Source organism: Conger conger, chromosome 4 (genome assembly GCF_963514075.1).
Source record: "Conger conger chromosome 4, fConCon1.1, whole genome shotgun sequence".
In the NCBI taxonomy this organism is placed as follows: domain Eukaryota; kingdom Metazoa; phylum Chordata; class Actinopteri; order Anguilliformes; family Congridae; genus Conger; species Conger conger.
In genome coordinates, this window is record NC_083763.1 from 22,858,860 (window position 1) to 22,874,111 (window position 15,252).

The 15,252-nt window shown below is 38.5% G+C and overlaps 1 protein-coding gene across 1 annotated transcript in view; it reads right to left on the reverse strand.

Moving 5' to 3' along the window:
• Window positions 1-14,215, reverse strand: part of col11a1a (collagen, type XI, alpha 1a) — a 94,957-nt gene extending 80,742 nt beyond the window's left edge. Inside the window, exons 1-4 of the mRNA XM_061238885.1 lie at window positions 13,895-14,215; window positions 8,898-9,062; window positions 6,741-6,954; window positions 3,045-3,207 (exon numbers count right to left, since the gene is read on the reverse strand). Coding sequence (XP_061094869.1) covers window positions 3,045-3,207; window positions 6,741-6,954; window positions 8,898-9,062; window positions 13,895-14,009 — 657 coding nt within the window. The 5' untranslated portion in view covers window positions 14,010-14,215. The remainder of the gene's footprint in view (window positions 1-3,044; window positions 3,208-6,740; window positions 6,955-8,897; window positions 9,063-13,894) is intronic.
• Window positions 14,216-15,252: the final 1,037 nt, after the last annotated feature.

Here is a 15,252-nt window from a genome sequence, read left to right on the forward strand (position 1 = left end):
GGCAGCAACCTATCCATCTTACTCAATAAATACATTGCCTAAGTCATAGGTCAGTGAATTAATAATTCACACTTAAAATCCTAAAAAAGAAGAAAGATTGACTCAGTGTTACTGTATAGAACCATGTCCAAGCCGCGCTATGACTAAGAGCAGGTCCTCTCCCCTTAAGTGACTTTAATTACAAGGTAGAAATGCCATCATGAGAGGAAGTAGGGAACTAAAGGACTTAAAAAACCAACTGCTGGAGGTAAAGTTAAATACTGGGAGTGGAAAAAGCCAGTCACAGGTTTGGGTATCTGTGTCACTGTAAATCCCAGCACCCTGTACATTTGATCCCCTGTATTAGGGAACTGTGTTAAGCATGCCCAGTATTCAGTCCTGCATTGTGCGATGAATTTCAGCTGGCTGTGTGCCCCAAGACATCATTTCGACCCTAAGGCAAACACTAACCCTTGTGTAGTCTTAACATTCTGTATACTCCCCTTGTCCTAAGGGTCAAAAATGACCTTCACTAAACCCCTAAAATAAAGCAGCTTAATTGAATTTTAAACCCCAAATCTATTTTGCATGAAGAAACAACTTCATTTATCACTCATCATGCATTTTGTCATCAAATTTCAAGGTGAAAAAAAATAATTGGGGGGTTTTCTCTGCTGTTAAACATAATGGTGGGTCATTTTTGACCCTTAAGACAACACAAGGGTTAAGCAGGCTGTTTGTGTGTGTGTCATTCCTTGGGTCATATCAAAGCTAAATGTTTTTTTTAGTCTGATGAGAACTAAGTTCAGTAAATGTTGAATTTGCATATTCTTAAATCAAAGTGAAACCAAAAATGTAAGAAGAAAAAAAGAGGAAATCCATCTGTAATGTGGAATAAAAATAAAAACAGCTGATGAGAATATAAAGTCTTATTTTCCAATAGTAAAGCCTGAGCCAAATTATGAGGGGAGAAAGATCAGGCATGACATTTATTGTTTTAAACGAAATATTTGTATTCACAGCTGAACGATGATATCAGTTTAAGCAGAAACAGTTCTCCCATGTGCAAGCCAGACTTTCAGAAAATCAAATTAAATATCAGATATGTGAATCATTCATACATGACATGATGTGCTGGTTTATTTGTATATCATTAGCCAATAAAACATTATTATTGCATCAAATTTTCACTGAACCAATTTTAAAGCACTCATTCCCTTTATAAATGAGCCAATATCTTCCTGCTCCATGTTACTTCATTTGGTAGCCTCCCAATTGAACTAGTATGAAAATCGCCCATTGAGTAAATTTATTATAAATCAGTCCATCAGATTGCATTTTATAAGATTGTTTTACTTATCCTCCCAGTTTTTCCAACATTTGTCACCATCTATAGTTTTATTATTATTTGCGTTTGTATTTGCCAAAACTGTTTTATTGCTGCTTCTTGGTTGGTTTGTTGTCATCAGATTAATCTACAGGGTCCAAGTTTTTATCTATGTGGTCATTTCTAGCACTTGGAACTGCACTTCCCCCTAGGGTTTTCAGCGCACTTGTCCCTGGATATGATTATGCACTTTGTTGTACGTCACTCTGGATATGAGTGTCTGCCAAATGCCAATAATATAATGTAATCTGTTTCCTATGGTGATTTCCTATGGTCAGGCTATTTGGCTGCCTCTAAATCAAACTTTTAATACTGTGGCTTGACTGCTGACCAACTTATAATACCAACACTTAGATTTTGGAAAAAAAGTTTATAAAATTAGGAACTTCATAATAGGTCATGATAAATGCGCCAAAATGTGCAAATTCACTCAGATCAGATCAGTACGCATAACATAGTACTCTGCAAAAACAGTAGATGAAATGTGTGCCAAATCTAATGCAAAGCCCAAATAAAGGGAAGGTATCATACTCTTGGCTTCACGAAAACCAGTCACCAGTCACAACTCAAAGTAAACACACTTTACAAAGTAAACACATGCGAGCGTCTTGAGAAAGATGGAATATAGAAAGTTAATTGTCAAGGTGTAAAAACTGTGGCAGTTACAGCCTGCAGCCCACCTTAAAACTGAAATGGCTTGGGGTGGGGTTGCTACCTATTGCAGCAGATATTGCATGATGTGGCCCATTTAACTCATTTGGATTCCTTGTATTTCCTTTTCAGGAAAATCTACTAAATCTCCTATAGTAGTCTATTTGCCAATATAGACATTTTCCTTTACAGTATATAGCTACTATGTGTTTTAATCCTTTATCACAGAGTGAATAGAAGTTGTCAGACAGCATGGAAACCTAAAGCAATAGGAGTAAAGTAGCCCACTTTATCAAAAATTTGAGCAGACTTTAAAAAGGTAAGTGTGATATTAACGAAAGTTTCATAATCAAGCAGCCATACTGCTTATACGCTATCTATTGTAATTATAAAAATATGTTCTTATTACAGATTGCATGATGTACTGTATGGGCGGCACGGATGGTGCAGTGGGTAGCACTGCCGCCTCACAGCAAGGAGGTCCTGGGTTCGAATCCCCGTCGGCCGGGGCCTCTCTGTGCGGAGTTTGCATGTTCTCCCCGTGTCTGCGTGGGTTTCCTCCGGGTACTCCGGTTTCCTCCCACAGTCCAAAGACATGCAGGTTAGGCTGATTGGAGAGTCTAAATTGCCCATAGGTATGAGTGTGTGAGTGAATGGTGTGTGTGCCCTGCGATGGTCTGGCGACCTGTCCAGGGTGTATTCCTGCCTTTCGCCCAATGTATGCTGGGATAGGCTCCAGCCCCCCTGGACCCTGTTCAGGATAAGCGGGTTCAGATAATGGATGGATGGATGGATGATGTACTGTACAATATACATACATCATCTTACACTGATGAGACCCAGAGATACAGTATACAGTGTGCATAGTATACAGTTGTAATGCCTCAAAATATATATTCTTTGGACTGCAAGATCAAGCTTTGACAATAGAAAACAGTGGTCCAAACACAAAAGCAAAGACACATAGTCCAGTTTTGAATCAAGCCTGTTTCAAACCAACAAATAAATCAAATTAGGTTTGCTTTACCTGAAAAACTTCTTCATCGAGAATCCTGGTACCAAACACAGTGATGCCGTTGGTGTTAATGGTTGCATGGTCACTTCTGCTGAGTGGTTTCGTGATTTTCTTTTTACAGTCAACGATGATGGTAACAGTTTTCTTATGGATGCTGAAAGCTATGCGGTGCCATCTGTGAGAGAGGAGAGGGGAGGTCAGGACTCAATTTGTGTCCACAAGATGCACACACAAAGAGTTAACAAGCATCAAACGTGAGGCAAACATTCTCCAGGCCTTGGAACATTTGCACCACACTTAAAATCTTACATTCCAGCTCGTGATATGTTGCATTCTTGCTGCTACACTTTGGCCCTTTTTAACACTGGATTAAACTCATTAAACACAAAAGCAAATCCGCCTTCTGGGTTACTTGCAATGACAGACACAGTGAACATTGTGGAAAGTGTGCCAAAGGAAAAGCAGAGAACCAGAAAAAAGCATTGTTCAAATAACTCTGTGTACCATAGAGGATACACAGAGGACACCTAATGTCTCCAAAGCCATACAATGTGTTTAAAATATCCTTTCCGATGAAATCTTTTAAAGAAGTAAAATTTACATCCACATGAAACTCATAATGAAACCACATGTAGTACACAAGTAGTGTGCTTTAACAGCTTAGACTCGTGTGATACGGTAAAACTGTATTTTAATTCAAAGGATAGCAAAGTTAGAGGCTGCCCACAGACCTACAACTGTACAGGTGAGAGGGTATAGCAGCTTATAGGGATTAGAGTCATTCAGAACACCAAGAGACCAAAGACATACCTACTTCCCAAATTAATGGCTTGATAACTGTTGCTGAGTAAGTGGGGGATACATTTACATAAACAAAGTTTAATACAGTAAAACAATACTACTGTGTTTGCCTGAGCGAACAGATGCAATTCCATCAGTATTTTTCTATTTTTTCACTTTAAACAGATTAAAGTCACTTAGGCATGATAATATTTGGTGCACAGAGCAAACCATTAAACTGAAAATATTTCTCCTTTATACTCTTTTAAATTCAAATTCCCTTGTGTTATAAATAACTTTGAGACCAAATGTTTGGGTATAGTTACAAAATAACACTGTAATCTATGAAATACACTTTTATTTTGTTCAATATATTTTGTATGCCTTTGCATTTTGTTTGTTGTAGTTTAACATCCATTGCTCTCCACCTTCCAAACACAATACCACAATGCAATATTAGTGCTACTCAGCAATGCAAATGATTAGTCATCACAGATGATTTGTGATATCACATAATCTCTGTCTTATTTCTAGTTTTATTTTTAATTTCATGTTGGTATTTTAAAAAATGTGCATATCTTGAAAATGTGCATATTCAAGATTTCCCTTCAGATTACATACTATTTTATATTTACAGGAGAACCTCAGAATTATGGACTTGACCTGTCAACTGACTAGAGTATGAGACCAGTAGTAACTCAAGTAAAGTAAATTTAAAGTAAGTTTATTTTCAGTGGTTTTTCAAATGAGATCTTCATTACCTTTCATTATTTGATTTGATAATTAAGTTTGATTACTGATTAATTTATACAAACTTACAGCTACAAAATGAAAGTATACAGGAAAAAAGGCAAAAAGAATGTGTAACAATTCTATCATTGAATGCTGAATGCTTAAAATTGGTATTACTGACATCACTTTTATTTAAAGGTTTTTTTTCAGTTTATTTAGCCATGCAGATCAATGGATAATTCAAAGCACTCTTTTGCAGGGATCCAATATCCAAAAGGAATACTGAATTCGGATTCAATTAACCAAGGTGGCATTAATGCTACTTAATGCAGTTTGTTATTGATGCTAAAAATGGACATCATATCAAAATGAATTAAATGCTACTTGTGCCAGTCAATTACAATCTCTGTGTGCACTGCATAACATGACAGCTTGAAATATCTTAATGCACAGTCCACACAGTTTTCAATAATTCTGGATGTACTGGCAAAAACATAAGAGGAGAATTAGTTTCACTCAGTGGGGATTTGGCCATAGCCTTGCATTGGAATTCAGCCAGAAGCTTAACGCTAAAAGCCTCTACAGAGAACATTAATTTTTAGACAGTAGGTCACAATACTGTGCTATGAACACAAACTGGACTAAGAGGGCTACTCTGTTTTTCATCACAATGCAAATCTATGTTTTTTGAAGCAGGGTGTTGTTTTTGTCGCTACTGATGAAGCGTTGTAAAACATTGCTGCTACCAGAAAGTTTGCAATGTTTTGTTGTATTTTATTGTTTGTTTTTCCCAATGTTATCTTCCAAAGTTTTTGGGCCATTGTGTATGCATCCTCTGCTCCATTGCCGTTATAGAGCCACCTGTTTTGGATGAAAACAATCTTTGGCCTTCAGTATGTTAATTTGCATATTATGCATGAGATAATTTCCAACCCTCACAAATCTTTGAAGTCGTTTAAGCGATGTAGGTTATACTGCATTCAAAGACATTTTATACTGTATGAACACTTCTACTTTGTTGGTATTGAGTGGTTAATCGATACACAAATTACAGGGAGCTGTATTACTGCAAAGTACATATTCCATTTCTGCTCTCTACCATTTTCAGTTTATTCAAAGTGTCAAATGGTCAAATCAAAGTTTTTCTTAACCCTTTCATTCCCAAGAGTGCCATATGGCACTGATGCTGTAAAATCTACTCTTGACCTTTTCAACCAATCAAAATGTCTGCAGTACTATCATTTTGAGCCCCTATTAAAGTTAAGTTTTCTGAAGCCATCATTTTCATTTTGGTTGAAAGGGTTAAAGGGGTACAAAAACAAACAGCAAATTCAAGCTTTGTATATTGATAAAGAAAACAAGGATACAGATGCTAATAAAAACATAACTCAGTTAGAAAAAATCCCTGTTTGTTTTTTCTCCTATGTTTTGCTACTGGTTCATACTCATACTGCATCTCTGAGAACCCTCTAAGATTAGCAGGCACTACTGATATGATAAGAGGACCCAAAGGTTGAATCTGATTGGATAAGGTAATCCAGGGAGGTTAATTATGAAGCTTGACATCACCCTTCCCCCTTTTACAATAACAAAATTATAGAGTTCATGACTAAGGTCATAATGCCTGTGGTAGCCCATTATTCCACTGGGCCACAGTCATTCAAGCATGGCAACTTGACTAGAACGCTCCACTATACTGATCCCTTTCTATAGACACTAGTTTTGAGGCGCTTTCAATTTGAAGTGAATTTTTAGACGTTCTTTGAAAAGCAGCGCATCAAAAAACGTTTTTCTAAATTTCAAAGAGCAAACAGCTGCACTAACTGGCAGGCCCTTTGAAATAATATGTGATGATTGTGACCACATTTAAAGCCATTTGACAGCACTAGGCACCATAACATGATTTAACATTGCAGTAATGCTATGCAGGAAATGCAGCAGCTGGCTGAGACAGTGAAACTCAAGGGGGGGGAAATACTCTCAGCAGAGATGGTAAGTTGAGAGCGTGCCTGGATATAACCAGCTCCAGCACAGAGGATAACACTCAGATCACTATATTCTGAGCCCACACAGGAGTACTGTACAGAACAGAGGTGGGAGGAGGGGTAGAGCCAGTAAGACTGAAGTTTACACCCGGCTTCAGCCTGGCTGACAGTGACTGGTCCGTTTCCTTTTGGCTTGTCGGACTGCACTTACTTTCCATCTGCAATGTTAAGAGTGGAGAACAGAGGGTAATCCTCAGGGGCAGGCTTGCCGTGCTGATCCTCGTACAGGAAGACAGGGGATCTCCCCACCTCCACTCCCAACTGCTGGACACCCTGCTTATTGTAGATGGACAGCAGGAAAGACTGGATCCCAGCTTTTGGCTTGATGGTGGTGAGGATAGAGAAATCTTCAGGGAACACTCCTCCTGAAAATGTGGACACAAAGAGCTTGTTGTTTTCATTTCCCCTGAACGTCCTGAAAATGGAAATTCTGATTAATATTTCCCAGGGCTGGCAACCTGGGAAGAGCTAGAAAGGCTTAGAAAGCACTTGTAATTCCATAAATCATTACAGCCTCTGAAAGAAGAGAAATGTCATGGGTATATAGATACAAAATATGGGCTAATATTTATGATTTCTACAGCTTTTCCACATAACTGAAACAGAATGCAAAACTGGTTGAATTCTCTGTAACTGCATGCATAGCATCCAATATATATAAACTACAAAATGAATACTAGATGGGGAATTCAATTCAATATGTATTCTCTGGCTGAATATGCCCTGAATCAGTCCACAGGAACTGTTATTTCACAAAGGAAATGCAATTTGTACTGAATTCCTGATCTACAAACAAAATGTTTTCAGGAAGTAATTTGCTTCCAGAAAAATGACACAAATCTCTTTGATAATTTAATCTCCTGAATTTCAGCACCTCATTTTCCTCTCGTTTTCCTCTGCAGTCTGGCCAATTTGGACAAAAACCAAAACAGGCAGAGAGCAAAAAGCTAATACAGCAATTTTACAATCTGAGCTTGTTTTTCATAATAAAAACAAACATAAAATTTCACTCTTCCAAGAATGAGTGAGAAAAAACTTATACTATAGTGTCAAACAACACAAAAACAGCAAAGAATTGTACTGGAGTTGCAGCACAACAACCCAATGAAATATTGTGAAAGACCTTTAATTTCTATTAATAGACTCTACCTTAACAATACAGTATATGTCACTTAATTTGTTATGTACGACGCCTTTAGATGCATTTCTTAAAAGCACTATTGGACAAATTAAAAATGAATCATTTTAACATACGGTGGCCACCAGAATAATTGCCACCCTTAATAAACATGAGAAAAAAGGCTATATACTTTTATTTTGAGACATTTATGTTTAACCACTTACGTATCGCCCCTTTGACACAAGCTTGACAATGACATACCCAAAATAAAATGGTTAAAATAGGCAGTGAAAAACCCAATGAAAGTCAAAGCTTCTTTTCTCATTGAAAAGATTTTCTGTTTTTGAGTGGATACAGGTTATTGTGGCTGTGGCTGGTGCAGTTAAAAACACAATAGAGCCAAGTCACAACACTGGACAAATCCCCTTTCAATTTTGATGACCATATCATAAACAATGAGAATTCTGCTTTGTTTTTTCTAAGCTACGTCTAGGCAGTTTTCGCAATATTTTGAGAATGTATTTAGATGCTCAGCAATATAAAATGGGGTCACTGAAAATGCCCTCGATAGTGGAGTCAATGGTGTTTTCACTGTCACTATTTAGATGTTTTAAATATTTTTAATTTTTTTTTTTTGTAAAACGTCAACATTTTTTGGCATTAAATCTGAAGAACTGTTGATGTGCAACAATCTCAGCAACAGTCTCAACTAAACCGCATTTTCGCTAAAGACATTACATTTCCAACCAGTTTGTTAGGCTTGCATAAAACAACACATAATTTAGGGGCACTATTTAAGATCAATGGCAAACAAAGTACTCAGAAATCAAGGCAGAAAATCTCTGCCTCTGCTAGAAAGCTGAGACTTGGTCGTAGGTAGATTGTTCAGCAGGACAATGACCCCAAAAGATACATCAAAATCCACACAAAAAACCTGTGGACTGAACTGAACAGGGGATTATCTCAACGATATCAATGATTCTGAAAGGTTCTGCATGTAGGAATGGTCAAACATCCCTCCCAATGTGTGCTCTAACCTTATCACAAATTATAGGAAAAGACTGTACAAAACATTTTTGTAATGGATATTATTTTTTAGATATAGAATCTGTTTAAACTTGTTACATGAAAAGTGCATTGCAGTTATGCGATTGCACCATTAACAGAAAGAAGCATGGGCGGATTTACCTGGAAATAGCTGCTCGGTTGGGGCACTGATCTGGGCCTGCTTTCCAACTTTGAAGGCTGTGTCTGGAGATGATGCTTTTCTGTTCGAACAAAATCCTGATGTTTTCCTGATGCCTTCAGGAGAACTCTTGAAGTCTAATACTTTTAGCACGTCAACTTGCTCAGCTGTAGGAGAAAAGCGCAGACAGGCAGGCATTACGATCATTTTTAAAATCAGGATCAAATGTAGCTTACATGCAAAACTAAAATAACATCTTTGTTAACATCTAGGTTTGCTCCTTTACCACTCAATTAGAACCACCAGCCAATATTATGACACACGAACCTACCACTGTCTTACACTATGCATAGAGAAAAGTAGGTGTTTTACTTTCACAATCTTAGTAAAGCATATCATAGTCAGGTCTCTACTAATAGATCCTACTGTACAAGGGAAATATTATCATTCACCACTGGCTTGTCACACCACAGCCCTGACTGAACAGGTTATTTTGTTTTATGGCAGCTGATCTCTTCAAAATACCATATGGATAACACACATGAAGTAATATGTTCAATTTGCTTTAATAAAGTGAAACAAAGCATAAAATCTTACACACATTGATGCAGGGAGAGCATTGCAATCCTTGTGAATGAATTCACACACATACAGTATGCATGCATACATGCACACTTGCACATGCACACACACATTACACATTACTGGCATTAATTGCTATACAGTGGAGGACTACAGAAGGAAACACTAGTCACACTTGAATCCCTTTGGAATAAGAGGTTCAAATAGACAAATGCACACTGGTATAAGGCAATATTGATAAATATCTCATAAAAATTCCCCCCAAATTCCTGCAATACATATTACACAACATGGCCATTCAGCATAATGTGAAAATAGAACTTCTATGCCTGGCATTGAACATAAAATAAACTCAAGCCAAAAATTAAACCCTTTTGAGGACCACCAGCCTGAGCAAAAAGTTTCACTATCGTACCTGCTGTGCCACATAACCTGAATTTCCACCCCAGGCAAGTAGAAAAAGCACATTTACAAACAATGTTCACTTGGCTGACCAGTCTTATAACACATTACGTGTTGTATTACGTTGATAAGGGTTTCAGGGCCACTTCTGCATCTATCATCTTTGTGACCTAAATAGCTTCACTAAAGGACTCTCTGTTTGACTCAGTTCACAGAAACTCCTGGGAAAATCACAGGGGCCATTTTGACGCCATTATCAAAACACCTGATGAATTGTAAAATTTGGTCGATAAAAAAACAGTTAAGCATGTGAGGCATCCATATAGGCCTGAAGTCGCCAGCTCACAATATAGACCAAACAGTATTTAGCCCAGACCTTGTTCAAAAAATCTTCTATGCTCCTGTGAGTATCAGTAAATGACATTTCAGCATACCACAGCCCTATTGCAGAGGTCTATAATACTTATTGGGCACTTTTTGGTTAATTTATGGCCCACTGCCTCAATTCCATGGCTCATAAAGTCAATGTGACAACATGCCCCTCCGGCTGGTCTTCACTATTCCACACGTTCAAGAACCAATGCATTTCAGGGCATTTTGACATCAACACAAAATCATAGACCACAGCCAACTGGAATTAACCATCTTTAATTAAACAGCACTCATCTAATCTGTGCTTTGGGTGAGGTAATAAGCTGTAGCTAAAGGGCCCAAAGCACCACATTCCCAAGCTGAAAACACATTCACAACCCCCTTAAATCACTGAAAAGCAAAGGCCTGTGACATCTATTATGCCATCTCGCAAAGGAAGCCCCATTGTGTTGACCAGTCTCCCTGCTCATTGAATGAGTGCCCCCACAGAAAACCTCTGGATAGGTTACTTTTCAAAATAAAACAGCAAACCTACTTGAAAATCATATGAATGCTAACTTGTATGGAACGATGTTAATGCAACAAAAAGGCTCTTGTGTATATTGTGAAACTATACGGGTACTGAGGTCTTGAAAGTGAACTCTTTCTGTGTTTCAGAATGTCTATGTGCCTCCAGGCCTCAAAAATTCCAGATGTGCCACTTAGCCTGAGTACGACCCTCTCACTGAGGTGTCAAAAGGCATCAATAACCAGAATCCTTTAAAACAGTCAGTGAATGTACACAGTTCTTTACTCACTGCATCTGATGAGCTGGTGTCATATTGCCTCAGTTGCAATGTAAACAAGGATGCATTGCTTTAGCAGATATGCTAAGAGAAAGCTATACTAACAAGAAAAAAGCAAAATGACAATTGCACAGAAACAAAGTTTAGTCCGAGATGTTGGTTACCCACAAGACATTGCATATCAAGAGGAAAAATGGCCAGACATTTGCATGAAACATTTAAATTGATAGCTGGCCCAAGACTGATTTAATACCTGTCATGTTAACAGTCAGACTCATACAACAATACAACAATAAAATGAACCATATGTCTCAAACAGCACGTGCCCCGAAATGTGAGTCAGCTGTCAGGCGTAAAAAAGTGAATTTCAACCTGATAAAAAGCACCATGACAAACTAAAGAAATGTGTGCTCGGCAGCTACAGTAGTTGCCTTTTCTGAAGTAAGTTGTGAGATCCAGAAAGGGGGGGGGGGGGATAAAGGACCTTTTCACCTGCTGCTCCCTGGGACTCCAACAGAGTATTCACCCAGAATCTCTCGTTCTCCCTCCCTCACCATTCGTGCTCCAACTATCTTATACTCTTCTCTGATCATTTACATGCTAAATCCATGCCAATATGCAAATTCGTTTTTAAATTGTATTAATTTCCCATGCAGTGAAACTTCAATACTTCCATCTAATTATTTCAACATTCCTCACACAAAGTTGAAAGGGGGCATTTACATTTATGCCCAAGTGCCCCGAACATAATCAAAATAAAATATTGTACTTGAAAAGCGGTGTAATATGCAACAAATGTCTTTTTAGTAACTGTATTTAGTCTTGTAAGCAAGTGAATCTTGGCTTAAAGAATACAATGTGTAGCCTACTTCACGCCACTTCCAGAATTGTATCCTTGTGTGTCTTGTGGAAAAAGAAGTGAGGTTTCTCAAAGGCACACGCTCTTTGAAAGAATGCAAGAATCTGAGGTGACTGAGCCTCAGGGGTTGGAAAACATGTCTGTACACTTCCAGCTCAAGAGGGCTTCTAGCAAAATTGTCTTTATCCACCGTAGTCCTCAGAGCAGTAATGCATCAGAAAAAGCATTACATATATATATTGCTTGAATTGCAATGATCTTTAGGAATGAAAACTGCATCCAAAATATATAATACTATGACATCTAATATAGAATTGATTGATTGATTTAACTGTATTTTTAGCATGCACAAACTGCACAATACAGACTTATGATGTAAATATGTTAAACATAATATATTCATTACCAAATTAAAGCTGTAGATTAAACATATCCTGTTTCTTTGTTTCATAACAAGTTGCAGTAAGTGATTCAGACACCATTAGCAGACATGGCTAGGCCTTGATATTGGCCTGCCCTTTGAAGCTAGGAAGATAATAGGGAGGTGCAAAGGAGACAATCATCAAATAACTGCTGAGTACTTGGACTGGAAACAAGCAAGGGAAAGAATCATTCCCATACAATGTGGAGGGATACCAGAATGAGTAGCCTACAATGTGTCAGTATGACAGTCTCAAAAGTAAAAGTGTAAAATTCACCAAATGTGATCAAAGGTTTCCCAGCCTCCCCTATCCACCCTATGGGCTTCAGTGAGAACCGGGGCAGTGTGGAGAAAGGGTGTACCGTTTGGCCAATGGTGTGCTTCACATCTGAGATATATCATATGTCAATATATCGCCCAGAGACACTGTATGATGCACTGACTGACTGGTATACGACAGTAAATTGAACAAGAATCGCGTATCAAATCAATGGTCTAAATCTGGTCAAATTATTACATTGTACTATAATACAACTACTGTAGTGTTCTAATGCTATATGTGTTTGTATATGCACGTTCGGCCACGGGACGGCTGTTTCTAAAAACAAGAAAGAAAACTTTTGAAAACCATTTAAACTAGCTACATCCTGTAAACCAATTATAAGTTCTCGCGAAGTGCGGTGCATTACCTTTGATCACCTTACAATTATTCAACTACCGCAACTTCAGTAACGTTTGAACAATGTCTCGCCAGGATCTTTCTTACAGTTTAAAATAACACTTACAAACGTACACACACGATTAAAATGACTTTGAACTAGGTTCACAAGAAAATATAATTCGCGTTTTTACAATCTTCAAAAGTCAAGATAAGACAGTCACAGCCCTGTACCTAGAATTAAAACATAACAACGATGTAATTGCAACAATTAAACATTTGGGGCATTGTTCAATAAAGGTACATTTGGGGCGTTAGTTGAATATTTCATCCTCTGAAGTCTTGCATAAAACTGACAGCTAGGTATCCAGTGACTGAAGAATTCTTTACCAAACTGTGAAGCAAAACTCCAAAACCCTGCGGGATTCCACCCTGCTAACCGTGTCCACACACACCTAACGGACCATCAGTTCAAACAAAGGGAATAAAGCTGCATAAATCTGAATAAAGCAGTCTTCAATAATCCATACTATACATTAGCCTATTTATCGGCATTACGAAACCTTGTGCCACGTACAATAACGCAACATTTAGGCATCACATTTAAAAGACCAGCTGACTAGCCTACTATGCAGTGACTGAGCCTAATATAACAAGTGGTGGAACATCTACTTTAGAACGACTAGCTAAACGTAGATAAGCAAAGCATTGGCTATTCGTTATTAAAATATATATTGCTGTATCTAATACAACGGGAGACAAACAGAAACAAAGTCACAAGAAATATATATGTAGGGTTACTTGCTAGAGTGCATGGACGACGTAAGATGTCTATGTAGGCTATTGTTTGGATTCCAAACTGAATATAGGTATCCCTAAAACTTTACAGAACCTTTGCTTGTTTTCCTAACATTTCTTACCTGCTCTGACATTGGCAGCCTGCAGAACGAACATAAAAGTGATGAATGTGGTTAAAGTGGAATCCATAAGCCACCTTTTCGTTTTCCACCTTGTGGACCACCTTTGCATCTCCATGATCGGCGCCCACAACCGTGAACAAAACTGGGCGACTTCAAGTTATCTACAATTCAGTCCCTTCCACAATCCCAAAATGTGATATATCTGTTCTAAGCAGCCATAAGTGAAAAGTATTTTTTTCTTCACACAGCCAGTCCAGGCCCCTCCGATCTTCCTTCCCTGTGCCCAGCCTCCAGACTGAAGGTATTTGGGCTTTAATCAAAATGCACAGAGCATTCGATACCCCGAGAGCCACACCGTCTAGAGGGCTGGGCGAGCACCGCAAACCAGACCCCAAGAGTACAAGAAAATGACAAGGGAAAATCCTCCGATTAGCAAATCACGGGGCTTGAAATCTGCATTGGGAGGGTCCCTCCCACCCATCAGTTTCGCAAAGCTTTCCAGATCTCCCCACTCAATTCCGCGCGTCCCAGAAAACGGACATCAGTTTTCTTGAAGAGCTCGGGGAATGAAAGAAATGACAGGGGAGTGTGAGTTTGAATGGGGATGTAAGCAATCTTCATTGTTTGTAAATCCACCGAAAGAAAAGTGCACTCTGTCCCTTATACCGATAGCCAACTTGTTTGACTCTGATCTTGCAATCTCCAATGTTTCTCTAAAAAAGGAATCAGGACACTTTGACTCTTGCGCAGAATAAAGACATCATGCTCACTTTGTTGGGTCGTTTCAGTAACGGGAACTAAATGCGGAACAAGAAATAAAATGCGCGCTTTGGTTTCATAAAAATATACAGAACACAGAGGATTGCGGGGATATTATTTGAACACATTTGTCATATTGACACATCTGAAGGGATGATAGGTCAAGGGGTAGGCTAGGGGTTTACAAAACCAGTGCTGAAAACGATCCGCTGCGTGTCCGCATGTACGTTCATTGAAAATAGTATAAATGGCTACGGGTATGCTCATTGCATTTATATTTGCAGGAAAATAATACTCGAATGCAAATTAACCCGCCCCAAACCCCCAGATCGCTCTCTAACAGGAAAATTCAGTAACTCATGCAGTGCGGGAGCATGCCATACATATTCCGTTCACCACCTGACATCACCTACTGTTCTACAATCCTTCATCTAAGACCACCGCACGGTTAGTCACATGACATAACGAGTTGAGTTACAGGCTACTGTTCCTCGTTCACATCAGTAATGCTGTTCCAGCTGACCTTAGATACTCGTAGAGAGGTAGAGCGGACTGGGGTTCATTGTGGGACAACTGAGTAAGCTGTCTCTTTCTGAGTT